General features: G+C 53.3%; 6 protein-coding genes and 1 non-coding gene across 7 annotated transcripts; 4 read left to right on the top strand and 3 right to left on the bottom strand.

The window, feature by feature from the left end:
* Positions 1-865: 865 nt before the first annotated feature.
* On the top strand, positions 866-2,718 carry PDH1 (ATP-binding cassette transporter CGR1; the record flags this gene model as incomplete). Its single annotated transcript, XM_053194639.2, has 3 exons — positions 866-1,135; positions 1,269-2,046; positions 2,105-2,718. 3 exons carry the CDS (start codon positions 866-868, stop codon positions 2,716-2,718), a joined length of 1,662 nt encoding a protein of 553 aa, XP_053047808.1.
* A 1,536-nt stretch (positions 2,719-4,254) lies between these two features.
* PIN3 (protein that induces appearance of [PIN+] prion when overproduced) lies at positions 4,255-4,834 on the top strand (the record flags this gene model as incomplete). Its single annotated transcript, XM_065758897.1, has 2 exons — positions 4,255-4,269; positions 4,313-4,834. 2 exons carry the CDS (start codon positions 4,255-4,257, stop codon positions 4,832-4,834), a joined length of 537 nt encoding a protein of 178 aa, XP_065612420.1.
* A 3,378-nt stretch (positions 4,835-8,212) lies between these two features.
* N0V96_010281 (uncharacterized protein) lies at positions 8,213-10,285 on the bottom strand (the record flags this gene model as incomplete). The annotated part of the gene is made up of 6 exons (XM_065758896.1): positions 8,213-8,531; positions 8,586-9,183; positions 9,235-9,365; positions 9,432-9,942; positions 9,995-10,051; positions 10,135-10,285. 6 exons carry the CDS (start codon positions 10,283-10,285, stop codon positions 8,213-8,215), a joined length of 1,767 nt encoding a protein of 588 aa, XP_065612419.1.
* Positions 10,286-12,308: 2,023 nt separating this feature from the next.
* N0V96_010280 (uncharacterized protein) lies at positions 12,309-14,437 on the bottom strand (the record flags this gene model as incomplete). The annotated part of the gene is made up of 2 exons (XM_053194636.2): positions 12,309-13,269; positions 13,842-14,437. The coding sequence occupies 2 exons, from the start codon at positions 14,435-14,437 to the stop codon at positions 12,309-12,311; spliced, it is 1,557 nt and encodes a 518-aa protein (XP_053047805.1).
* Positions 14,438-21,019: 6,582 nt separating this feature from the next.
* On the bottom strand, positions 21,020-22,957 carry MRS2 (magnesium ion transporter; the record flags this gene model as incomplete). Its single annotated transcript, XM_065758895.1, has 4 exons — positions 21,020-21,512; positions 21,598-22,241; positions 22,331-22,682; positions 22,809-22,957. The coding sequence occupies 4 exons, from the start codon at positions 22,955-22,957 to the stop codon at positions 21,020-21,022; spliced, it is 1,638 nt and encodes a 545-aa protein (XP_065612418.1).
* Positions 22,958-23,663: 706 nt separating this feature from the next.
* N0V96_010278 (uncharacterized protein) lies at positions 23,664-24,980 on the top strand (the record flags this gene model as incomplete). Its single annotated transcript, XM_053194634.1, has 3 exons — positions 23,664-24,092; positions 24,149-24,544; positions 24,618-24,980. The coding sequence occupies 3 exons, from the start codon at positions 23,664-23,666 to the stop codon at positions 24,978-24,980; spliced, it is 1,188 nt and encodes a 395-aa protein (XP_053047803.1).
* Positions 24,981-25,679: 699 nt separating this feature from the next.
* N0V96_010277 lies at positions 25,680-25,767 on the top strand. The gene has a single exon. It is a non-coding gene; the product is annotated as a tRNA-Tyr (tRNA).
* Positions 25,768-26,841: the final 1,074 nt, after the last annotated feature.

The following is a 26,841-nucleotide window of genomic DNA, read 5'->3' as shown; positions in this document are numbered from 1 at the left end:
CCTTACGGAGTACCTTACGGTAGGCAAGGCATGTAAAGAGCGATTTCTCGACTTTCCCCGTTATCCACGGGTGCCCCAGATTTTGCGATAAGATTGAGTTCGTTCTTATCTAGAACCCGCCACTAGCCGAGGAGACATCCGGGTTTTGCACGGCTCGGTTGACAGGCCCCTCTGCGTGCAGCGGTGCACCTTATTGGGGGCATTGGCGTCCCTGTGCCATCTCACTTGGCACCACTGAGATTGTTTTGAATACTCGAAATGCTGTGCAACTCTTGAAGACATTCGGTTCGTCAATTGAGTGAAATCTTTCATTGATCTTTCATGGCAATGTTGTGCTGATTCCAGGTCACCTCGTAGAACTGCGGCGGGGAAATCACAGGTGCTGGCCGGGGTTCTCCATATTCCTCTCCCAAAGGCCCCAACCTCGTCCAGGTTCATGTCAAAGCTCCCCCATTCCCCCGCCCGCTGCCCCCAGGCTAGAGAGGAGCAATTCAGGCCCTGTGGGCTGTGGCTCTCGAATGCCATCATGGCCCGCCAGGGGTAAGCGCAGACAACCTCGGATCAAACAGCCACACAAGCTTCGGCAACGAGCGGCACCCTACCTACCTTACCCTGCCTCCCTTCCACTTGAGCGAGACAAAGCTCCAGTTGCTACGGCGTAGAAAACACTGCTCTGCCATTCTTCTCTTCCTTTCCCCAAACTTCTTCTTCCTCCTGATTCGAGTGACCAAGCAGAAGAGAGAGAGAGAGAGGCATTGAGTCTGTGACGATACCCAAATATCATTGATACCCCCAAAAGGCCATCCACTTCTCACCACTCTTCTCCCAATCAATTGACCTGCATACATAACACATCCTCGCGGTCATGTCTGCGGCGGTCAACCGAGGTCTCAGGACAGCTTCCCGATCATTGCGTCTCCAATCGCGAAGCGTCCGCCTGGCCACTCCTCTCCGCGCCGGTCTCGCCTCCACTAACTTTGCCGCCCGCTCCGCACCTCAACACTCTCACAACTTCACCACTTCATCTGCGAGACAGAGCGCCGCACCAGCCATGGCCGAAGCGAGAGAGTACGATCCTGAGATCAAGGACATTGCCAACTACGTCCAAAGCTACAACGTCGATTCCGAGCTTGCTGTAAGTCTCTTTTCTTTCTTTATTGCTTCTTTCTATCCTTCTTGCACTGCCTTCAAGTCTGGGCGACCCGCCCGAGTTTTACCCCGCGTCACAGTCAGATCGCCGCCGCTAACCGCCGCTTTCGTGAGAATAGTTCGACACGGCACGATGGGTTTTCCTGGACACTCTGGGCTGTGGTCTTGAGGGCCTCCGCTTCAAGGAGTGCAGCAAGCTCCTGGGTCCCATCGTCCCTGGCACCGTCGTTCCCAATGGCCCTAAGGTCCCTGGTACCGACTTCCAGCTCGACCCCGTCAATGCTGCCTTCAACATCGGTGCCATGATCCGTTGGCTCGACTACAACGACTGCTGGCTCGCCGCCGAATGGGGACACCCTTCCGACAACCTGGGTGCCATCCTGGCCGTGGCCGACTGGATCACTCGTACCAACAAGGCCGGCGGTAACATTGCTGGCGGCAAGCAGTTCACCATCCGCGATGTGCTCGAGGGCATGATCAAGGCCCACGAGATTCAGGGCTGCCTGGCTCTCCTGAACTCCTACAACAAGGTTGGCCTGGACCACGTTGTCCTTGTCAAGGTCGCCAGCACTGCTGTTGTCTCCAAGATGCTCGGCCTCAACGAGAAGCAGATTGCCGACGCCGTCACTCAGGCTTGGGTAGACGGCCAGAGCTTGCGCACTTACCGTCACTCCCCCAACACCATGTCCCGCAAGTCGTGGGCTGCTGGTGACGCCTGCCAGCGCGCCGTCAACCTGGCCCTCAAGGTCATGAAGGGCGAGCAAGGCATTCCTACCGTTCTGTCTGCCCCCGTCTGGGGTTTCTACGATGTTCTTTTCAAGGGCAAGAAGTTCGAGTTCCAGCGCCCCTACGGCAGCTACGTCATGGAGAACGTTCTCTTCAAGGTCTCCTACCCTGGTAAGCAGTTTTGTTGATGATTTTCGCACTTCTGGGCATGTCCACTCACGAGAAACAGCCGAGTTCCACTCCCAGACCGCCGTCGAGGCCTCTTCCAAGATTCACCAGCAGCTCAAGGCGATGGGCAAGTCGGCGGCCGATATCAAGGGCGTCACCTGCCGTACGCACGAGGCCTGCATCCGCATCATCGACAAGCAGTTCAAGCCCATGGACAACTTTGCCGACCGTGACCACTGCATCCAGTACATGGCCGCCACCATGCTCGTCTTCGGCCGCCTCGAGGCTACCGACTACGTCGACGGCAGCGAGGCCGCGACCTCCCCTCTCGTCGAGTCCCTGCGCCAGAAGTTCAAGTGCGTCGAGGACCCGCAGTTCACCAAGGACTACCACGACCCCGCCCTCCGAACCATCTCCAACGCCCTGACTGTCGAGTTGAACGATGGTACGGTGCTCGAGGAGGTTGTCGTCGAGGCACCTCTCGGACACCGCCTGAGAAGAGAGGAGGCCAAGCCCGAGATCCTCAAGAAGTACAAGAGGCACTTGGAGCCCCACTTCGATGCCGGTAGGGTTAAGCAGCTTGTTGACCTTGGCCTGGACCCCAAGAAGTTGGAGGCCACTCCTGTGGATGAGTATGTCGATCTGTATGTTGCCAAGGACAGCAAGTTCATTTAGGCGGTGGCGCATAAATGATTTCCAGGAAAAGATCTAGGAAAAAGTTTGGATACTATAGATGTTATGTTTCTACAGGATTTAGATATGGAAATCTGACAAACAGTATCATGACGCTCAAGGAAAAGTCCATCTTTGGTGCAAGGTATTGTTGTCCTCGTGTCGGCACCGTGTACGACGAGTCGTTGGTCGGTGCAACTGGGCGGCTGTCTCTAAAGAGGATGAGGATATCCGTTTGAATATGACAGTTGTAGATAATACGAGTATTCTTGGACACCCGACTGGCTACGCATTAATGGCTTGTCGCTGACGAATCCGCCCCTGCAAGAAGCTCCTACGGCTCCCTCCCGACTCAGACAAGTGCTGCACAGGCATGGTCAGGTTTGGCGGGCACAGCCTCCCCGAAACCTCTTTAGGGGGATGATTGGCTTCATCGTAACCCAAGCACACCAAGCACACCCAAGCACACCCAAAAGTCTGTACTGTGTACGGAGTATAGGCAGTACCTCGGATGACTGATGATCGCCAAGCCCCGTTCCCTGAGCTGAAGTCTGGGCGACGCTCAACTAGTGGATATTTTTCAGTGGATGTTTCTCCTGGAACGGTGGAAACGGAGACGGCCAGGACTCCAGGAGACCAAGAGAAACGGCTAGCTCGGGTCGCGGCATTGTTTTGCGTTTCACAGGCCAGACACCTTTCGTTTTCCAGAGTGTCATTTGGAACCACAGGGACCACCAAAAAAGGTGAGGGACTCCAAGTCTCGAAATGCATGGCGTGTTACCTAAGCCGCACTGCCACTCACCTTGGGTACCTACTGTGCTACAGCCTGCCTGCCTCTACGGCCTGTACCTCCCACTTGGCCCTCCACCAAGAGCGCCACTTTAGTCCGTATTGATCTCCTGTTCGGACCTTTACTTCACTCCGACCGCATCTGTTTGTTCTGGAAACAACTTCGCCTCCTTCGATTTTCCCAACGTCTGAATCTGATACCCTCTTGCTTTTCGACTCACGAGAAACCTTTTGCTCTGCTCTCCTTAATACCGACCGACAACAACAACAACACTCGACTTTCCACTGCACACCTCTCGAGCAACACTTTGATAGCCCATCTAGATTCAAGTGGGGTTAGTCTCATAGCAGGCACCATGGACAGACAAACCATCATCGAGACCAACAGGTCGCTGCGCACCATCAAGAACGTAGGCCAACCCCCGATAGCTTTCCGAGGCTATCAAGAGCGGCGCGGAAGACATCGGTCAACTATGGCCGCTTCTCATCACAAATTCCTCGATATCCCGCCCGATCCGCAATCACACGGAATCGCACGAAACACCTTGTTCTAACATACCTTCACTCTCAGGAACTCGAGAACCTCCTCGAAAAGGGCGTCATTTCCGAAGATGCCTATGACAGCATGCATGCCACCCTCCCCGCCGAGACTCCCCTCCACGGCGCCGCATCCCGCGCCGCTCCCGCCGCCGCCGCGACCCCCCGTCCAGCACAACAACCCAACCTCCCCGCCGGCCCCCGACCGCCGCCATGGCCGCCCTGAACGTCAACCCTTCCGCCTCCCCCGGCGCCACCCTCTTACAACCAGACCGGACCTCCCTCCTCCCCCGCCCGCACAAACGAGAAGCCCGTCCTGGCGCACGCCCGCGCGCTGTACCGCTACGCCGGCGCCGACGCCCGCGACGTGGCCTTTGAAAGGGACGACCGCATCGCCATCCACGAGTACATGAACGCCGACTGGTGGATGGGCCGGAACCTCCGCACCGGCCAGGAGGGCATCTTCCCCAAGACGTACGTCCTCGTCGAGCAGGACATGGCCAAGGGCGCCTTCGCTCCCGTCCCGGCTCCCGCCCAACCTCAGTATGCCGCCCAGCAGCCGCAGTGGACGCCCCAGCCGCAGTACGCCCAGCCTCAGGGCCCGCCGCCCCAGCAGAACCCGTACAACGCCGACGCGCCGCCCCAGGCTGTCGCGGACCAGAGCACGGGGGGCAAGGAGGGTGGCGGCAAGGGAGCTGAGATGGGCAAGAAGTTTGGAAAGAAGCTCGGTAACGCTGCTATCTTTGGTGCTGGTGCCACTATCGGTTCCAATATTGTCAACAGCATCTTCTAAGCGTTCGTTTGGTGAGGTGCTGAAAATTGTGCTGATGTTTTGCTATGGGACATAGTCCATGGCTGGTAACCTGGATGGAAAGGGTTCTTTCCGTTCGGGGATGAACATTGTTGGAAGGACGTAAAGGGCTAGATTGCCTCTCTTCCATTTTACTGTTATTTGCTGGGAAATTGGGTGTATATCTCAGATTCCCCTTTGGGAAAGCCACAGCCCGGCCGGTGTGCCCCGTCAATCGTGGGGAAGCTCGGCTGAGGTTGCTTTGAATTGGGTTCGCTGCATGGGGAAGATTGGCACATATGGACACGCTCATTCTGGTTTTTTTCCCTCTTCCGCTAATTGGTCATGGGTATAGGCGTTTTATCTGTATTTCACAAGACAATTCCACACATTGGAATCGAATACACTTTTTTTTACATACAAGTTTCTGGTGACGTGATGCTGGAGCTTTCCCACGTGTTTTTTTGGCTCTGTCCATGTGTCTGTCGTCACTTGTTGGGCTCAATCTAGTGAGTGAACTATGAGAAGTAACGTGACCACCTGAAAAGTCAACCAGCTCCCCCAGGTAAACTAGTCTATTCAAGAAGGGTCTCCCGAAGATGAGGACGTGATTTGGGGAGGGTTGTTGTATCATTCGTGGGCAAATCGATTCGGGACCGGCCTACTTTGGGGGCAAAAATCGAACTCTAGGTTGCTACCGGAGGATTCTCATATTCTGCCCCCTTCTTCCTAGGTGTCCTGTTTTGTGTGTACTATACCCAAAACACGCGCTTACAAGACTCGAAACTCCAATCAACGCACGAGCTTCGGGCCAAAAAAGGAGAGAACGAGAGGGAAGGAAGAGAAGGGGGGTTTAGTTCGATGACTTTCGCGGCTCGGTCACCCCGGACATCCGAGGTGGTCCCTGGCCTGTGGATCAACCCCTTCTGAACTTGCTCGTTACCGGTCTGACGGGTGTTTTCCTCTTAGGTTTTGGTCGGGGGGCAAAGGGATTGACTGGGTTTGGGAGGTTCGGAGAGGAAGGGGGGATGGGGGCGGAGGGTGGTCATGGCACGACGATGGCTTCGTTTTGCTTCTTTTTTTTATTTTTTTTATTTTTTTTTGGGTATCTCGAAGAGAAAGTGAGAGAGAGAGACCCACAGAGGAATACGGAGACATGTCAACATTGGCCAGGCCGGGCGTATCTCGAATCGATCAGCTTGCTCGCCCTCGATTATTAACACTCTCTTGTTATTCCTCACAGTTCTACAGTTCTACGTTGTCACCTCTGAATCCGGGGAAGGTGACAGACACCCCGGAATGTGGTGGCATTGCTAAGTGGACGTGACCTTGTAAAATAACGAAAGAAACGGCAAACTTTGGAGGGTTCGTTTTCTCATCTTGTCGCTAATAAGCCGGCGAAGTTGGAGGAAGGAAGATTGAGGCGCGGGCGTATTGAGGAGACTTTTGGGGGGGCTACTAAGCTGTGTATAACAGAGTTGTGTGTTACTACTACTGCTGCTCAGCCTTCAACTTCGCTTGTTATAGACCCCCGATGTCATCATAACTGTCTCCTGGAGGATATAATCAATAGGGATCATGCCCCAAGAGGGTAGACTTTCGGGGGCAAAAGCTGAGATGTGAAGAAGGAAAGAGTTCTTGATTTCCTCTGACGATCTATCGTATCCCACTCATCCCACCCGTACACACACACACACACACACACACACACACACACACACACACATGCATATCTGCACATACCAGCTACCGCCCTTCCCTCCATCTCTCCCAAGCTGATACGCCGGTGTGAAAGTGCGAGGGCAACTTCTCTCGTCTCTTCCTATCCTGGATACTTCTCCCAGTCCCACTCCCACCACCAAAAACTCATCCAATCCCCATGATCCCCCCGGATGAGATCTCTCCGACCCTCAGCCCCCCTCTCTTCCAACATCACTCTTCACCAAACCCCAGACTTCAAAGACCACCCATCCCAGCACGTCTTACATGGATAGACCCCCTTCCATCCCACCCACACTCTTCAAAAAAACGCCAACGAGATGAAAACATGTAAGGTTTGATCGAATCGCACTGCTCCTTTCACCATCCATCCCTAACCGGGTTATTCTTAGACTTTTTTTTCTAAGTTCCTTGGTTCAATGTCGGTACCGAGGCCGTGGACGAACATGTGCTCGGTTCGGGGAACGAAAAAAAAAAAAGAGAGAGATCGGGGAAACAAGAGTGGGAAAAGAGACGGAAGGGGAAGGAAAACGTGGGCAAGTCCGGTTCGGGCGTGAACTTTCACACCTTTCCACCCCGTGTTTGGTCGGTCATGCTCCCCCCAGACTGGGGTAGTTCTTCTCATGGACGGGGAGATGATCCGATAGGAGTTGGAAATCTGGGGGGTTCTTATGCGTGATTGATTTGAATCTGGGGAGGCAGGTTTGATTACGAACTCCCCATGATCACGTCGATATTGATGGGTTAGGTACTCTCAAAAATACGACTTTTGTCTTTCTATTAGTTAGTTGAGCCAAAATTGTATCTCCGTGAGACTCACGAAATTTCAAGTGTCTACTGTGACGTGATAGCCCAGGTAATAGGTATACCCCTCATATCTCATCCTCTCATTGTGATAGTAATCAAGCATGGTGGTTTTCGTACCACCACAATTGCAAACACGTCACGCAGCGTATCAAATTCCAGGGCAAAAAGAGAGTTGATTTTCATTCCGCTGTCCAATCTCCCCCAATCTCCATCGTGCGAGAAGGAACACATGCCTACAGTGTCTTAGAGAACACAACTCCTTCTTTTCCGACGAAGTCACCAGGGAGTAAACTGAACAAGTCACCGTCCCTCTCCCCAAAAAAACATCTCAACAACATCAAAGTGTCGAGATATTTTCTTTCTCCCGAAGTCTCGACCGCTGCCATATTGCAGCGACAAACCGGGGCTTAAAGAGGCGAGGTAAGTGAAAAGAGGGGGGACGGCAGAGCGAAAACGCCAACAAAAACACTACCAGTCTAGCAGGCTCCGAAAACACGTTCCCGCCCATTCCACCACCACCCCCCCTTTCTTCTTCCCCGAGAGTGAAAAAAGAACAGACCCGAGTCGAGTTCCGGGTCTGGCGCTGGTGAAAAAAAAATTCGCACACGACGCTCCGGCCACTCGTGATGCGAGCGCCTTTTCCACTCTGTGACAACTTTCAAGAGTGTGGCGCTCGCAAAGTCTTCTCTGCTCCGCTTCGTCCTCTACAGCAACGCTGAAATGCTCCTCTGTCTCTCCGTGTTGAACATTCTGTCGTTTTTTCTCTGCAATCTGTGGTACGCTTGCGTCTGTCACGCAGGGCTACTACACGCACTTCGGAAAGTGTAGTCCCTCGAGAAATGGCGGCGTGTGCCTTTACATCGGCCGAGCAATGCCGATGGGGGTACCCATCTTCTCGTCCTGCCACTGCGGCCGCTCGTTGTTCCAGTACTGGTCGTCGTCTTCGAGCGTCTTGGCCGGAGCGACCTGGGGCTCGAGGCGGCCGGCGGTCCAGGCACGCATCGGCTTGCCGTACTTGTACATGACGGGCAACAGCATCGAAACACCCGCGAGCGCTGCGCTGTAAATGCCAAAGTTCTTCAAGAATCCGAGCTGCTCAATCCAGGTGGTGACGTTGAATGACATGATGAAACCGATGATGAGACGGGATGAAGAGACGTTGACCAGGACGGGTCTGACCACGCGTGTTAGCTGCGAGATTTTGAGTTTGGTGATGGACATAACTTACCCTGCGAATCGGGGATAACTCTCAACCAAGTAAACGGCGAAAATGGTATTGGCAGTCAACAAGCCGAAGCCGATCAAGAAGATGGAGACGAGCACGACAATCGAAGGCAGTGTTCGAATATTCTCACCGGCGTAACCGAACAAGATCGGGCCGACGATGGAAGCGAGAAGAGGGAACACCAAGCTGAGAAGATGAGCCTCGGGCTCACGTCGACCTCCGTTACGCTTCGCGACGTAGTTGGAAATCTTGTCGGCCACGTAACCACCAAAGAACCAGACGAACGGACTGGCGATGACAATGGGGATGACGGCGAAACCAAGCGTCTCGAACTTCCAGCCGGCAGCAATCAGGAGTGACGAACCGACCTGACCAGCAGCGCCCTGCATGGAAACAAGAATGGAGTTGATGATGATGACCCAGATGATGTTGGGGAACAGAGTCGTCTTGAACATGTCAATGACGGACTGCTTGGCCTCCTTCCACTCGTAGCCGTAGTTGAAAATGCCGAACTCATCCCAGTTGGAGCGAGGGCGGAAGGTCGATTCGTCGATGCGAGGACGGGTTTCACCGGGGCGCAGGGGGTAAACCTCCTTACCAGCTGTTCCGTTACGTTAGCCATATACACCAGTTCCAATGTAGTGATACTCACCAAGCTCATCGTCGCTGCGAATCCAGCGGGTCTCGGGTACGAGCAGGATGAGACCAATCCAGGCAAGCACACCAACACCGGAGGTGATCCAGTAGATGAAGCGCCAAGAGAGGCGGGAGACAATAATGGGACTGTTTCAAGTAGTTAGTCACTGTAGAAAGCCACTAGTGTATTCGACAAGTGTTTCAAAAGCTCACCTCATGATACCCAAGCTCACAATCAAGAGACCCTGAGAAGCACCAACGGAAGAGATGGCCTTGTTACGCTGGTGGATGAACATCATATCCTGAATGATGAGGGGAATCAGAGCCTCAACGGCACCTGCGCCGAATCCCTGGAAGCAACGAGCAGCCAAATGGCTTCCGAGGCCCTGAGAGAAGCCGGCCCAGAGACCTCCAGTCCATGCCAAGAAACCAGAGAGCAGAAGCACGGGGCGACGGCCAACGGCAACCGAAAGCGGTACAAGGAGATAAGAACTGAGTCCATTGACGAGCAAGGGGACGGAGGCCAGCAAGGCGACCTGGTACAGCGGCGGCCCGCCGAGACCAGCAAGAAGCTTAACGGGGTCGAGGTTGACTTCGCCGGGCTTGTTCAGGGCCGAGATATCGATCTGGCTGAGGATGTGGGGATCGATGCCAGAGTACTCCAATACAAAGACTGGGACTAGGGCACCAACAATGAATTCAGCCGCGAGGGCGAGTGATCCGACTGCGACATAGTCAGTATCGACACAAGTGTGGCCTACCAACGTATCACTTACAGAAGCAGAGCGCGCCAATAGACGTCCATTTCCTCCAGTTCGGCAAGTTCAGGGGATCTGTCAAGTCGTGTCAGCAACCATTTTTGCGCCATCAAGTCGTTTTATCCCCCCCTAAATCGCCATCGTAGTCGTAAACTAACCCTTGGGATCCGGTGTGGGCATAGGCACAAATCGAATAACTCCTCCCTCGAACAACTGCGTCGATCCCACCACCAGGGCGTTGGGGGTCTCGACCCTCTGCACCGTGGCGAGGTTATCCGTAGATTCGGTCCAGCCGCTCTTTGACGCCATCTTGAAAGTCCTGTCCAAGGAACTTATCTAGATGTCGGATATTGTCGTCGTCGTAGCCGTTGTTGTACAGCGTATCGTGATGTATATCGGCCGGTTCCAATCTCTAAAATCTTTGTTGATCACGGAGTCGCTTTCGTATTCCTCCCCGCGGAATTTTTAGTCGTCTGGCCAGAAAAGGAAACAAGAGTCTCGAGGAGAATGGACGGCGGCGAGGGTTTGGAAATATACTGCTGCATGTCGCCGTGCGGTGACAGGTTGGCACGAGGGGCGAGCGCTCTGTCATAGGCCGGCCGCGGTTAGACGAGCAGTCTAATCTGAGACGAAGGCCGATGTGTGCAACTGCGCAACTGTTTGAGCGCACGGAGCAATGTACGGGGGGGTAAGAAGGGATAGACTCGAAGCATTTCCAAATTGGTCAACTCATGCGGATGTTTGGGGGGTGATTTGACTTGGGTGGGATGGGCGGCATCGGATCGACCTAATCCTGGCCTCGCATCTGTTGGTGAAGAGCCTATTCGGGCAATACGTCAACCTGGGTCTTAGTTAGCAAGACTCAACAACTCTATAGCCCTCCACTGGCCCACACAAACAAGACAACCTAATGGAGCCTTCAGTTGATCTGCCCCGCGCTGAGCCAAAACGAATAAGCTTTACAAAATGGTCGTGTTTAGTCCGCCTCTACTATCGAAAGAGATAGTAACAGACAAAGTCTCTTTTGGAACAGACCAACGAAAAAGTGAGATGATGATGCCAGCCAAACATGAACTTTGGCAAGCACGACAACCAGAGGAGACACAGAGAGAGAGAGAAAGCGAGAAAGAGAGACAGAGAGGGAGAGAGAGAGAAAGGCTGCCATGCCATCCCTCGGGAAAGCTCTCATCAACTCATCACTGGAAGAGGGCGGGCCTTGCGAGCAACGTCGAGATGGGATGGTTGCAAAGTGACGGCACCGTCGACCATTGGGTCACTCCTGAACCGCCACGATCCCACTGTTGTAAAACTCTCAGATACGGCGAAGAGTTTTGAGTTGTTGCGATGGAGGGGTGCGTTGGCCTCGAATTGGTTCGAGCTGAAACACCATCACAATAGTCTATGCAAGGTCAACCCTTGTCTCTCCGCCTTGAGCCTCAAAGCAGCCCACCCCGGTAGTGGGCGGCAACTTACAGTAGACCAACGGCATCGCAGCGCTCGGAGAATTCGAAAAGAAATATACAAACACCTAGAGGTTAATTTCGACGAGCCGGCGTTCAACTTACGTACGATTCCACAATTTTACCCCATACTCTGCCATAGCCCCGTCAACGACGATCCATGGCAAACACGCCGAACTGTGTCGTGGCCTCGACATCCGATTTTGATGAGAGTCATACACTCTGATGCGACGCCAAGTTTCCTTCGCATCCATCAATCTTCCAAACATGCTTCGACACGGATGAATACTCACTACAGGCGAAGCGTGGGCCGCCATGTTCCACCGCCACTCTCGGCCCGCTTTCACAAGCTGCCGTTCATGGGATGAGCCTCGGGCCAATCTTTTGAATCCCAAAGGCCTAGCTAGTTACGTGTTTGTCTTGTTCGGATTTTCCATTCAAAAGTCATTGTGCTGTCAGTGAGACACTTAACACCAGACGTCCGCCGGCAATGAAAGAATGTGAAATAAATCGTCCATTCGTTTCCGGTTCCCACCTCATCGCGTTCGCTAACCGGCACTACTTGATCCGCCCGTCTGTGTCATGAAATGCTGCCATCCGTCCACCCGTCATCGCAAAATAGGGTGTTGAGCAAAGTCAAGCCCTTTTCCACCTGGTGATTCAAGGAAACATTCGCAACCAATGCTGCTAGTGCAGGTGCTAAACCAATGAGTGGTATCCATGCCCGATATGTACCCAAACCCTCCAAACTCCTTGTAAACATCAAAATCCTAGGTATCTGTGCGCGACGTACGAAGCCAAAGAAAATTTCGGTTGCTGGTGATGCTACGAATCGAAAGCAAGCGTTGATGCGAGGCGGCGTCGAAACCAAATTAGTCCCTGCTTGAGAGAGACTCGGGAAGCGATGATGCTAGGATCTCATCCTGAGTCTCGGTATCGTCGGGCCATGTGGGTAGGTCGAGCGATGCATACTGCTCCCCAGTCTGTTCCTCCAGTTCCTTTCGGAGTATTTCGATTGCAATCAACCAACGTCGTTGCAGTCTCTGCTTGCGGTCATTAAAAATCTTGACCAGGGTATCTTCTTCTTGCGCAAAATCCGTTGCCAGATTCTCTATGTCCTGCTCTTTCTTGTCGGTCAGTTTCTCAAGTTCTTGCTCCTGTCGTTCCAAAAGCTCTTCCATGCGCTTAGCCTGCCGGTCTCGTAAAACGTTGATTTTTGCCTGATGCAAACGCTCCATGCCATCTCGCACATTGTACTGTTGTCCCAGCAGGCGTAGGTCCCTCTCCGTAACTACTCGTGGTGGCAGATCGGCATTCTGCGTCCGGCCAAGCCCATCGCAGTACGCCTCCATGTGCTTGAGGCGAATCTTGACGCTCTTCTCGCTCTGGTCAAGCGTTGACCGAAGATCCATCTCAGCCTCAATCTGACGCTCCTCCAAGTGAGCAGCCGTCTTCGCGTGGCGCTCTTTCATCTTGTCGATCTGGTCCGAGTATCGGTCCGTCAAAGCCTGCTTCTTCTCGGCGTGTCGCGTCCACATGAACCCTTTCTTCTTCCTCAAATACGCCCGGAATCGATCCAGCTCTTCGTTCATCTCGTCTTGCAATGCAGAGAACTGCGCGTTCTCACGGGTCCGCTTCTCTGCTTCGACCTTTTCGGCGGCTTCGGCGGCTGCCGCTGCTTCTTGAGCAACCTTTTCCGCCTCCAGTTCAGCTTCTCTGGCCTCTTCCTCCATTCTCCTGCGCTCCAATTCTTCGTCTCCGTTGCAAAAGTTGGGACAACCCACGGATGGATCCCAGATGGCGCCGCAGATGTAGCAAAACTGAGCTTTGCATCTACAAGTCATGTGCGTACAGCCCTGACTTAACTCGACTAGTGTTCGACACTTGTAACAGCGTCGCCAGCCGGATTTCTCGCCCATCTTGAGAACAGCCTCCAGTTCCCAATCAGAAGGGCAATCTTTGCCTACGGGATGGGCGTTGCGTTTGCACATCACGCATACCCGAGTTCGACATTTACGGCACACCACATCGAAAGGGTGCTTCGGGTCGATCCGGTTGCGAGGAGGGATAAATTCACCACAGGCCGTATTTGGGCAAAAGATTCTAGCTTCCCAAGGTGTGCTGAATTGCAAAACCGCCTTCAAAAAGGCGTGTTGCTCCTCTCGGTTCAGAATTCTCTGAATGATGGATCCCGGAATCGGCTGTGTGCAGCATCGAGGCGGCATCTTGGACTCGTCTGTCGTAGCTTGCTGAATCATGATACTAAGGCATTCGGCACAGTACGTGTGGCCACAGGGCAAGCTGTGCAGGGCATTCGACTTGTTGAAGTCATTGCGACAGCATATGCAAGAACTTGAGGTTGGTCAGCTCGTATACAAGGAAAGTAAGGGGTGGGGGTTACACACATTGTGGATTCTAGCAAGCCAGACTTGCGCTTCCATCGTATTTTCCTAATGCCCTCTTTGATGCTAAAGTAGCTTCTTCTTGAAGTCACGCTAAAGAGGCTGTGTGCGGTTGTGTCGTGTGGTATGGCCGGAGGTGCCTTTTGGATCTTGGGTTGGTGAATATTGGGATCTATTTGCGACAGATACTTGTCGTACTGAGAGAAACTGAGGCTCTTGGAGCGTTTCCTTGCGAGGGAATGCGGAGGAACGTCGGCGGCAATCGGAACCGCATGTAAAGACGGATGAGATGTCAAGGTTGTGCTGGCCGAATCTCGCGAGGCATTTGAAAACGTGCGGACATGTTGCGTCGCGATGGTCGAAGTCTGCGATTCCGCGCTCGAGGTATTGCGCTTATCGTGTGCAAATCGGGACGTTGGAATCCCCAGGGCTGTTGCCTTTGCGACCAGTTCCTCCTCAACATCTGCTTCTGACCGTTGCGACGACAGCCGCAACACCTGGGCGCGATATTCTGCCTCGCCATCGTCTGGGGTAGTCATGAGAGGCGGCGGACGGGCCATGTCCGGAGATGAGCTCGTCTGGCCAGCGAGCGAACCCATGGCGGGCAGAGGGGTCGGATAAGAGGAAGTCGTCAAGTCAGGGCAGCGCGAGCAGAGGCATCGTGGTTCGGGGCTCGGTGTGGTTGACAGCTCTCCGGACCTCGCCGGCCGGTCAAGCAGACAAAGGTGGTACGACTAATTGGCAATTAATGCGCAGATGGTTTGAAACGGAAGTTGCAGGTACTGACTTGACATCGAACGGATCAAGTGAGGCCGGAGAAAGGATGAACCCACGAGGCAGGGCAACCACAAGCTCTGGCGAGTAGGCGAAGTGGACAGCAACAATGATAGGACGAGAGGAGAGCCAAGGTTTGCAGGTGGTGGTGAAGGGCAAGGAAGGCCCAAGGGCGAGAAGCGGGAATAGGTGCGCCGGGATATACAGTACTGGTAGAGGGCGCGAAAGGGTGGTGTATGTCGTTTCTTTTTTGGGTGTGAGGGCGAAACGGCGAATTGGGATGCGGCCTGGACCGCGAACGTGACTTGACGGGATAGGAGGATGATGCAAGGTTTGGTGAGTGTCGATTGATTATCGAAGAGGGGATGGGGAGCCGAGCTGAGCGTCGCTGTGTGTGTGTGTGTGTGTGTGTGTGTGTGTGTGTGTAGGAAATACGGTTGAGTGTGAAAGGGCGGTTGATGGCAGGGGCGAAAGCGCAGATCTTTGGGACCCTTGGGAATGACGAGGGGGCCTATCCGTGCACGGGCAGGCTAGAAACGGAGCGGGGAGATGCAGTGACCGGTGGTGCTGCGACGCTGTGGTGGTGAGATCGAGTCGCGGGCGGGTATGGACTGTAGTAGTGACGGTACGGATGGAGACCAGACCGTAAGGAGGACTCGGGGGAGGGGCTCTCCCAAGGTGTCGACAATCAACGTCCCGATGCTAACGTTTTCGAGACAAGGGCCGAACGGTGAGTGCGATTTAAGCCAGGTAGGTGTGCGGTGAATCGGTGGAATGCGAGAGAGGGAGATATCCATAGACAACAGCAAGCGGCGCAGGTAAATTCAGGCACAGGGAGGAAGCTGCGGATTGAACGCCTGCCACGTCCTTTTTGCTCTGCTGGTCTGCTACTTTGTCAAATGCAAAGATGAGTAGGGCGAGAGCGGGACCCCAGTTTGATTTGTTGGTGATTTGTCGGCTGATGTGTGACGAGAGCGACAACAGGACGGAACTCGAGAGTCGGGAGGGTGAAAGGGAGAAAAGGAGCCCTGACTAGAGACTGCCCAGGTGGGAATCGGGAAGCGCAGGGCGAGCAGGGGCGGTGGACAGTGGGCCTTCCAAGGTGAGAGCGGTGTTACCTTCTTGTTCGCTGCCCGTGTGGAGAGATAGACACTAATACTCATGGAAGGTAGAGTAGACTACAGGGATGGGGACCGGGGCTCTCAGAATCTTCCATTATTTTTTTGAGGCGACACAAGATGGCCGGTAAGAGATGGCAAAGGCATACAGATGCGTATCCGAGGGCGAGCATGAACATCATAAGAATCAAGATGCAGGTGAGAACCACTGGTTTGGGAAAGATTAGAACAAACGGGACACTGGAGGGACATGGTGACATGGTGACATGGGATTGGGCTTCCGACTGTTGGCGCCACATCCGACATGACCTGATTCCCCATTTCCTGCATGGCTCGACTCCCGTCCGCACTCTGCACTAATAGGTACTGGACTCCGTTCAGTACTTACCTTATCTCATTTCACATGCCTTCACTGCTTCGCGTCAGTAGGTCTTTGGGAGGATTCAATAAGTGTCGTACTGGCTGCATCTTCATGTAAGAAGAAGTATACCTAAGGTACCTAAGGTAAAATAGTACTGCAGCAAACATTGGATACCTACCTTTTTTCCAGTACAAATATGCCTTAGGTAAGATGTAGCATCAGCAGCAGCCAAAGATGGCAGGCACCTTACATCCAATGCTTCCTGCTCTTGCCTTACAAGTCTGGAAGGCCCCGCCGGTGCCGCCGCCACGGACAGATACGTACCGATTCCCGTCCCACCCCGGGCACCTGCACTAAGGCACCTACCTGGGCATCGCATCTCAGCCATTGGATCCCCAGTGGAGAAGGAGAAGGGAAAGAGCGCCCTGGTGCCTTCCCTTGCCCAAACCCCGTCTTGGGTACGGAGTACGGAGTACGTACATTACCTATACATCCCGTGCGCGTGACCTGCGCTGCCTGCCGTTCCAGTGTGCCAGTTGTGCCAGGAGGTGCCAAGGAAGTTGAGAATAGAAGGTACTGAGAAACGAACCTGCCGCACCGTACCTTCTGACGGAGGCAGATTTGCATCTCGTGCTTCCACGTTGATCAGCTTGGACCTCAACGACGACAACTCCACCTCAGGAAGCTTCCCCCCGGTCAATCTCCAACTCACTTTCAACCATGGACTTTACAAGCCTCCAACGCCGCCAGCAACCCCTCACACCTTGACAAGCCTCCTCGATAGACAGGCGATAGATGGACATTAGCCGCCCAGTGGTGGACCAACTGACCCTAGACAATGTCACAAACTTGACTATCACAGACGGAACCCTGCTCATAACACGACTCCTCGGCTTCTTCGTCATTGTCCCTCCCTCGACCAACTGCCATCCTACGGCCTCTACCATGTGGCACGTCGACGGGCCACACTGTTAATGTACAACGTTGGCGCCTGGCGGTGAGCAAATAAAACTGTCCCCGGATACAAGCCTCTGAAGCAGCCTGGATCAAGGCAAAGCTAGATTCGGAAATGCATCTCATTCGTTTGCATATGTGGTATCTGCCCTCTCCTAGGTACGTAGGGGTTGTAGTACCCCTTTCCCTGTCATCGCCAATAATAAGAAGCTCTGTGCTTGGTTGGTCTATTAGTACTGACGGCAAACCTAGGTCTTCAAGTTCTCCGGCCTTCGTCACAGATCCGACTTTCCTGCATGCGCAAACGGGGAAAGCCACGCTCATTCTCCAGCAGCCTCTCGAGCGCCGGCCGTTTCCTGAATCTCAGACACCGTTGGCACCCAGTCAGAATCCCTAGTATCCGTCGTATGCAGCACTAGATTTGCCGAACCCGAGAGTCAATCCCTATACAGCTTGCAGCAACACTTCGCAACGCATCATGAGCTTTGGCCGGTTGGAGGAAACACCGGAAGCTATCCGTCCCCATGGTACCCGTACCGAGTGCGTAGACACATATCAGCCCACTTTCTCCAAGAACCCCATCCCCCTTCCTGCCGACCGGGGCCAGACCTTGAGAGGCTCCGTCAACACGAAGTTTCGTTCCCACTCGTTGCCCCCTTACAATGGCCTTCTGCCTATCCATACGCTGCCGATTTCTGTATGCGCCAACAATAGTACCAAAGGCTGAGGGGCCTCGAGCCGATGGAAAAGCAGTGTGTTTGAGGAAGTAAACGCTCAAATTTCATCTCAGCTACGCCTGTGGCACCATCGAATCCCCAATATCGTCGCCTGACAACTGCATCCTGGACTTCAACAAGCAGCCTCGAGACGACCTCGACGCCCACAATGCCAGATTCCGCGTCTCCAACAGCTACATTAGGAGTACATGCGAAACTATGAGCCCTTGCCTGCTCGCCACTTAAGCTTTGGAAACGTCCGTGACACTCAAGGTAGATAATAAGGTCGACCGATGGTCTGAGCTTCGCACAGCTCTATTTACAGGGCCAAAGTTACCCATGACTCCAAAGAATCCTCCAATGTCCCCCCAAGGCGACCGCCTTGACTCGCTGACGGATTCTCGACCATGTTGGAGGAGCTCCAATCGAGATTCTCCTCCACAACTCTAATTGCACTCGTGAAGTATGTTGCTGCATGGCTCTCTTGCCCCTTTCCCCGATTCCCCCGCATGGATAACTCGAGTCCGAGTTCCCGCTACAAACGGTACTTACTTTTAGCACCGAGTGCTGCACCGCATCGGCCCCACATTGCGCCGTCCGCTGCCGGAGTCATATCCGGGCTGCCGGAGTTCATTCACGTTCATCATGAAACCTAGATCTACTACACTCGCAATCATCTCATCTACATGCCCAGGTGCCAGAGGCAATGCTCCCCGCATGGAAAACTTATGGTTAGCGGCTGGGAACAGGTACCTTTAGATGTCTCAATTTGGTGACGGTTGGTTTTCCTCACCGCGAACAGAAAAAGAAATCAACAAAGAATGAGAGGGAAAGGACACTGGGCAAAAAGCCAAAGGCAGAAACACGGTTTAACCTTTGCACTGAAATGAAAGTGAGCATGGCCTGGAATGAGGATTTACTAACCACTCAAGCTTCCTGGCCATTTCCCCTTCAACTAATGATCATTCAGGGCGATTCCCGAACCATATTCCACATTGAGCAAGGCTGTTCCAGCCGACTCACCGCAATGAGAAATACATTCTCCATTCGGCTTTTCTATCATCCTAGAACATTTAGTAGAGAACGAAGAATGCCGTCAAACCTGCTGCGGCAAACGGCGCATGAAGAAACCAGTGGAGATGTACGGGCTGCAGCAGTCCTTCTTTGCGCCCGGAGCAACATCGAGAATCACGTAAAGTCATACATATCATTTTCCTTCTCGCCATCGCTTACTTGTCGAGATCATTCGCATCCTGCCCAATATTCATCGCCGCACATCAAGAGACATAGCCGCCATCAACCATGGTGTTACAGATCTTGGTTCTAGGTAAGCGGCATGGCGGCTGGCGGTTGTTGATCCCTGAAGCGGGGGCATCATCGCTGTCACCGCGTCTCATAGGAAGAGGCTCTCTCACTGGCGAGTACTCCTCGTCATCGATGCCCATCTCAACAGGGCTCTCCCACGCATCCAGAAGTAGGTTTCTGACAGATATGACCTGGTAACCAACTTTGATTAAGGAAAGCTATCAAGGTCTCGAAGCACACCGCTTCTCACAACGTGGCAGTACAGTACTTTATGGCTTCCTCCCAGGCCGTTTGCTAGCAAACACCACGAATGCAATGCCACCCTACACTCGAGTCAGTCGTCTACATAACACCATACGCCTTCCACGAAAGCCGGGGTAAGGGTGGTCCCCGCTGCCCTTGTGTGCCCAATGCACCTAGAAGCAGTCACAGACTCCCGAACCCGTCCTTCAACAGCTGAGAGCAGCAACACATCAGACTCTCGTCACTATGTGTTGGTCGAGAGAGCTCTGACCCTGCACGCCGTTTCGCACTTTGATGTCCGGCTAGCCTATTGATGCGGCTAGTATTAGTGGCTTACCTGCCAAAGTTTCGTGGAGCAGCGAAGCCCCTCGTGGCAGCCGTACTGATATTGGGTTGATTCGCTCGGACATGCTATGTAGAACCCCGGCTGGCCTAAAACCGCGAGAGATCGAGGAGGGGAAGTAGCTTCTCTGCTGCAGTGGCGGGCTCCCTGATACCAATAGACGAGGACGTTTGAGGTTTGTCATTTCTTCATCGTCTCGTCACCCTGCTTCTACCATCAAGTGAGAGTAGGGTGGGTAAGCACCATCGAATCGGTGTCTAGCTCGGGAACCCAACTTTGACGTTTCCGGTCGACGCTCTTTCTTGTTCCAGCCGATCAAAGGAAAGCGTTAAACTCTAGCGTCTTTGTGCAATCACCGGCTTTCCTCAAGTTTGGATACTTTTTTTCTTTTCCTCTTCGCCGCCCATCTCGATGGATTGGGAAATGGCCGGGGAAAGTTCGAGGCCGCCACCAGCGGTGGTCGTACTGCTTCGATAACTTGCGGGCGCCATATCCAAGAACTTGTCAACAGAAGAGGATAGTGCTTTACCGCAAGCTATCACTTGTAGCGCTCGTACAATCGAGCAAAAAGTTCGGATAGGTAGGCGGCTGGACGTTGACAGGTCGATGATATAGGTAGGTAGAGGCCGGTTAACAGTGGCGTCCCTCAAAGACGACTGCATCCAGGAAACGCCATTTTAATTTCTTTGGATTGGAAAGTCCGTTTGTGTCTATCGAATCTATTGGGGTTGTGTTGGGTATAGTTACTATTCTGTTGGTACAGGGGTGTGTTCTAGCCACGCAACGGAGTATTTACAGAGACTCTCTCCTTCTTATGAGCTGAGACGATGGCGGTTGTCTCCTGTGCGGAGGAAACAAACCTTGACAATATACGAGCCACATGTGTTGTACAGAATTACGAATGGTCAAAACAATGGGGGGGATAGAGAGGGGCAAGAGGAAGAAGAAGCCAAGTCGTTCGAGGAGGACATGTTGCTCGTTGGCGCTCGTATAACTCTTTTCTGCTTTCCTCTGCGCCTTGCGCCTGCTTCCGGAAACGCCGCCGCCGTCGTACAGTCCGTTTCAAGGTTTAAGTTTAGTGGTTTTTTTTTTTTCGCACCAAGCCTTCGAATCCTTGAATGATCTTTCTTTCACAGGTCAAAGGCTCATGTCATTTTCTGTTCTTTCCCTGCTCTTGAGAAGGACGCGGCCACCGCGCTTATGGCTGACGCGCGAGAGGGCATGCAGGAAACTGCGAAAAAGAGATGATGTTGGGCTTTGCCGTTGGTTTCCTCCTCTGTTTCATGCCCTGCCCGTTAAGATTCATTTCTTTTTTCTTGCTTCCTGTTTCGTTTTTTTTCTTTGTCGCTACCAAGGCTTGGCTTGGCTCACTGGAACCACTTCTTGGTCGTGCTCTTAGCATTCGCCGCCGCAGCAGCCTTTTGATTCGTCACGCGCCGAATCTTTTCGCGGTTCCTAGCGTCCAGCTGGCTCCCCGGCCCGTCGTCCTGGAACCAGTGCTGCTGATGACCGACAGCCTGCTGCTGGGCTTGCGCTGACGATGACGAGGAAGAAGACGAAGACGACGACAATAAGGAGCGAGTGTTGCGCGTCAAGGGTCCGCGCTCGTCAAACATCATTTTGACGCGCTGGACCTTGCGGAGCTTGACGAGACCGTACCAGCAGACGATGAGGGAGCAGATTGTCGAGGTGATTGTGACGCCGGCGAAGCCCCAGTTCGTGTCCTCGATGAAGTTTTCGAGGTTCATGCCGTAGAGGCCCGCGAGGAAGGTGCCCATTGCCAGGCCTAGGGTGCCGACGCTGAAGCGGAGGTCTAGGAGCATGAGGGCGTTGCGGTTGGCGTCTAGGATTGCACGGATGCTGTGTAGTATCAATGTTAGTGATGCGTGTTCAACTTGTGACAGTCTTGATGATTGCTTATGGGAGTAGAAAAAGGGGGGCTTACATCTCTTCGGTGTTGCGGATGCCAGACACCAAGTTCTGAGCCTCCTGTACGATCTCGTCGCAGAGCTTATTGTACGATTCCAGCAGCAGCTCCACCTCGGTATGGTCGTCGACGCCGCGGTAGAGGTCGTGGGCCTTTTCGGTGAGGTACATGGCGGCCAGATCGTCGTCGGCCTCGAGCAGCTCCTCAATGGCGTCGCGGACCAGCTTGGCCTTTTGCTCAAAGGTGCTCACGCGCTTGGAGAGGATGAGGAGGACGCGCAGCTTGTGGCGGTCGATATCGTGCTCGAGCTCGCTGAGGACACGGATGACGGGGTCCCGGACGGACTCGAAGTCGGCTTCGAGCTCCGACGTCACGGAGGTTAGGACGGCCTCGAGGGCGCGGAACTCGTAGGGGAGGCCGCCGACGCCGTTGCCGCCGCCGCCCTGGGCGTTCTTCTGTTTCAGCTTGCCTTGCAGGTCGTACATGAAGGCGGACTGCGGGTACGACGTCTTTGAGCCGTAGACGTCGAAGAGGAGGACGCGGTCCTTTTTGATGAGGACTTTGAGGTGGAGGAGGTTGAGGAGGATGGCGGACTGGCGGACAAAGATGTGAGGGAGGTTTGACGAGTCAATCTTTCGCAAGTCGCGGGGTAGCAGGCCGTACTATAAAGCATTACATCTGTCGTCAGCGATCCAGTCTCTTATCACCAAGTTCCCCTCATTGTCTATTCTCCATGGAACACTTCTCTCACCTTTGCGATGAGCTCTGTCTTCTTGAACTCGCCATCCACCAAAATGACCTCGCCGTTCTCGTCCACCTCGGTACATCGCAGCCTCGGCTCGAGCGCAGCTTTGGCGGTCAGCACGCGGCGGTTATTGAACATGGAACCCCCTTCGTCATGGAAAGGGAGGTCGTTTGGCTTCAACGCCTTGGCACCGCCCCAGCTCCTGATGCCCCAGAGCTTCTCCTTCCAGGTTCGCCGACGGGGCGCCGAGGGGTCGTCGCCGCAGGCATCTTGTCTCGCGCGGGTTGTGCTGAAGAGGGCGACGGCTGTCGAGGGCGACGGCGATGCTGCTGTCGCTAGTGGTTCGAGGGCTCTTGGTCTGCGGGATATCCGGGCGGCCGTGGTGGTGATGTGGAGCTCGGGTCGTCTACAGCTCGTGGTCGTGGTCGTCGTTGCTGTCGAGAGGGATCTCGTGCCCGTCTTTTGGGTTCGCCTTGCGAGGCACCGGGGGTTTTGAGCTGCTGGTCGAGGGGAACCGCCGCATTGGGAGATACAAGCGGCGGCTTCGATGCCTTGGTTCCGGCTGAAGATTGAGGCCTCCGTTTGCGCTCGCAGGAATCGGAGCAGGCTTGTCGAGGGTACTCGAGTCTGCATCGCGGGAGGCATCGCGGTCGAAAGAGCCTTTCACCGCATACAATGTCCTATGCTTCCCTCGTGGAGGTTGTCGGGTTCACCTACGCGATGGTCTGCAGGGTCGGAATTGGCGACGCGAAAGCTCTCAACTGTCGTCACTCAACCAACTTTTTTTTTAGTCGTTTTACCGCGCAGCGAGTTTAAAGTTGGGACCACCACTGCACGGTCCAGGTGATCACAGACAGTCTTTGATGTCATTCGGCACGGCCCTCGCACAGTAGCAAACCCACATGGGGGAAATCTCGAGGACCCTCCAGTCACTTAATTAGCGGGTTGAGGGAAAAAGGCACCCGTTGAAGGGTTTTCACGGGGAGGCAAGAATCTTTGCCATCAGTTTGGCACGTCTGCTTGGCCACAATATTTCTCTTTGGCTTCTTTTGCGCAGCATCTTAACTGCCGAGCGCATCGTCCCTCTGGAGTCCAGACGAGGTTTGATAGTTGGAGGCACAAGGTTTTTCACTTACACCATTCTTACCTCAGCTCCAGCTTTTCCCTCGAACCATCTTCATTGATACCCCTCTCATAGAAAGGTCTAACAAGTTCGGCAATCATTTCGACTCTCATCTCTGAAATGAGACGGCAGACATAAAAGCCCGCCGGGGATACGAAAGAGAGTGAGAGAGAGCGCAAACGGGGAGAAAGGTGGCTGTCTGTCAATGGGCAGATCATGCAGTTGACCCCGATCAAAGTCCGAGGCAAGCGTGGCAAAGCCGCTTCCTCCAAACCACAGACCAAGAACTCATCATCATCGTCACTGGCACAGAAGCGGGCGTCACGCCTTTCAAGCCGTCCAGTCGCCAAACGCTTCTCTCTCTTTGAGCAGAACTTTCCCCTTGAGATCGCTGAGCACATATTCATACTCAGTGAGAATCTCAATCTTCCCCGGTGCAGCCCGCGAATCGGTGCTCTGCTATCTGGGCGATCTACACTTGTCAACATCATCATCGCCGCTTTCCACCCGACCTGGGACTGCTGGTTTGGTGTCGATAAGCGAGTCATCAAGACAGCTTTGAAACAAGGCGCCGCAGACGACGCGCGAGGACTATGGCGATATGAGAGCTTCCCTGAGTTATTCCCAGGTGATTATGAATTTCAGGTATGACTAGATTTCATTACAGAAAGTCTTCAAATGTGGCTGACTGTCGTGACCAGTCTTCGCTACTGAGCAGTCCATGGATCACCGTGGACATCATCTTTGAGGCCCGGCAGATCTGGGCTTGGCGCTTCGCTCGTAACAGGTGGTACTCACATTCCCACGTGGGCCTGAAAGACGAAGAAGATACAGAGCAGGATAATCCACTCAAATCACCGCACGATCGAGTAGGCGGCTTCGGTCACTTTGACTCCCGCGGCTGTTTCGAGTACGATTGGCTCTCCTACGGCCTCAACGGCTCCAAACCGGCGCTCGACTTTTACGTCGATGTACACCCAAAGGCGACGATCCCAGACGACATACTTACCGGTCCGTGGACGCTCGAGCAGCAGCGGCTCCTGTTCTGGCTCCGGAGAGGCGGCGCAAAGATTCAGCCAGAGAGTCAGACTTGGGAAGTAAGTTGACATCTAGCCACAAAGCATTTCATTTGCAGCAAGTGTAAAGGCGGCTTTACTAACACGCACACAGACTCTTCGCGTCGGCCTCCAAAACGCCGTCACGCATCGCAGACCAGGCAACCTAGACGGCCGCCTGATTGAGATGCTCCTCCTGGTGGAAGACTACTTCCCCTCGCACGTATTGGAAGACAACGCGTCGCTGTGGCCGCTCGAGATCCTGGAGGAGGAGCACGATAAAGTCGGCCGGCTGCTCGTGGCGAGGGCTCGCAGTACCGCGGGGCCTCTGTTTGAGCTCATTGAGCTTGAGAAGCGGATGATTGAGTATCACCGCCGTGTGGTCGATCTGCTTACGTCGAGGCTTAGCCGCCACGATCGATTGGCGCCGTCTTCGATCATGGCTGCTGGTCTTCTACCTCAGCCGCGGAATCGTTGAAGAGTACGGGCGGAAAGGAGCAGCCTGTGTGGATTGACAAAGCGTGCATTGGTACTGCATATGACTTATGAGCTTACGGGACTTACATGCCTATTGTAATGTAATTCTGAGAGTATGGGCGACGAGATGTGAGATGAGACGAGAATTGGCAAAACTAGTCAAATAGGATCTTGATTTTGAGATACCAAAACACAAAAAGAAATCATCTTTTACATGTGCCTACTTCACACCAGTGTTAGTGAGCGACGGGAAGATCCGCTGCCTTAACATCCCAACATCCTAGCTCTATCACCATTAGTTTCACTTGTGCTACCGTTTCTTGGCCAATTCTCTCGAATTTGTTTTGGAGTAAATGCACCTTGGGAGGCCTTGGAAGGTAGCAGTAAAGCTGGTATACCAATAAGGAAGTGCTTGATTATGTATTACGACTACGTCGTAGGTCCAAGAAGAAGCCGCTTGCTGGTGGCAGCATGAGCAGGGATAAAGATAATCAATCTATTTACTTGAGATGTGAAATGATACTAGTAGAATACTGTAGAGTAAGATTTTGCTCTCTTACGTCGAACGATGTCTGTGGACAAAGGCGTGAGACTCCGTCAGTTTGTGAATTTGTCTCAAAGTCGGGGAGTGGGGCCAAGAGTACTTATAGCTGCTTTGGTGCTCTTGCTTCCAACACCGAGCGGAGCAACAGCTCCGATCCTCCCCTTGGTGTAGTTGGTTCATCACGTTCGACTGTAATGGTTACATTGTCATCGAAAGGTCTCTAGTTCGATTCTGGAAGGGGAGAACCGCATAATCTTTTGCATTTTTGAGGATGTTTTCCTTTTTGATATTGGATTCAAAGTGTTTCTGACTGGTGCATTTTGGTTGTCTGCTTGTTAGAGAGTCAGAGAAGGCGACGGGACCGGAACGTTGTGGAGAACTCTCCCGGCTGTGGAAGCTGGACGTTTGCTTTTTGCAGTGCTGAAGATTTGCAATGCTAAACCAGTCGATCGATGCAAGCATTTTGGACAAAACCATCAACTCAAGAAAGAAGAGCTTTCTACTGCCCTCTTCTTTCCTCGAGTCAATCTCATTTTTAGTTCTTTAGGAAGCCCTCGCTGAATTAGATGGTTCTTATTTTTAGATAAAAGGTGTGTGACTTCTTCACTCCACGGTTGTCCAAACCAGATTTATTCCGCTCAGGAGACATATCTTAGAGAGGCAATGATATCTGTTGCGTTTTTTCTGCTTGATTGAATGAAGCCACGAGAGATAGGTTGAGCAAACAATACACGAATATCGATATACAGACAACCCTTCCCAAGTGCTTCAAGCAACGAAAAGCCGAGACACTTGAAGGCTCTCAAGGAGGCACACCACCATTCTCTTGAGTGCTTTATTCTAGCCCTAAAGCACAAAGTTTCAAGGACGGCTGGCTGAGAACTAACGAGTCCGAGGAAAACTTTCCACTTTGGAAGAAGCGAGTTAGCCCAAACGAAAGGTAGCCCCGGTAATGGATAGTATCCGGTCGAAGACTTCTTGCGTCAAGAGGACGCGAGATAGACTGACACCTGCCCTGCGAAGCTCGCTCCTCTATTGCATACCAAAACATATCATCGTCACCTTCGAGGTTTGATATTGATCAAAGAGCATAAGCATCAGCAGCAGGGAACTCGAGCTCATACATCGCCCCCCTTCTTCCGCTCATTCGGTATCAAGCATCCAGAGCCCATCTGCTTCCATGTTCCAAGACATGACATTGTCAATCGATCAAAAGATCCCCGTTTTGCCCCCCCTCTAACAACTCTATCGAACATCTCCGTGTCCCCAAAGATCCCGAAATACCCTCCCCCATTCACTTCTCAAACCGCCGGATCTC

The sequence above is a fragment of the Colletotrichum fioriniae genome (genome assembly GCF_027942845.1).
Source record: "Colletotrichum fioriniae strain IMI 355084 chromosome Unknown scaffold_14, whole genome shotgun sequence".
NCBI lineage: Eukaryota > Fungi > Ascomycota > Sordariomycetes > Glomerellales > Glomerellaceae > Colletotrichum > Colletotrichum fioriniae.
This window is presented reverse-complemented; position numbering and strand designations above follow the sequence as displayed.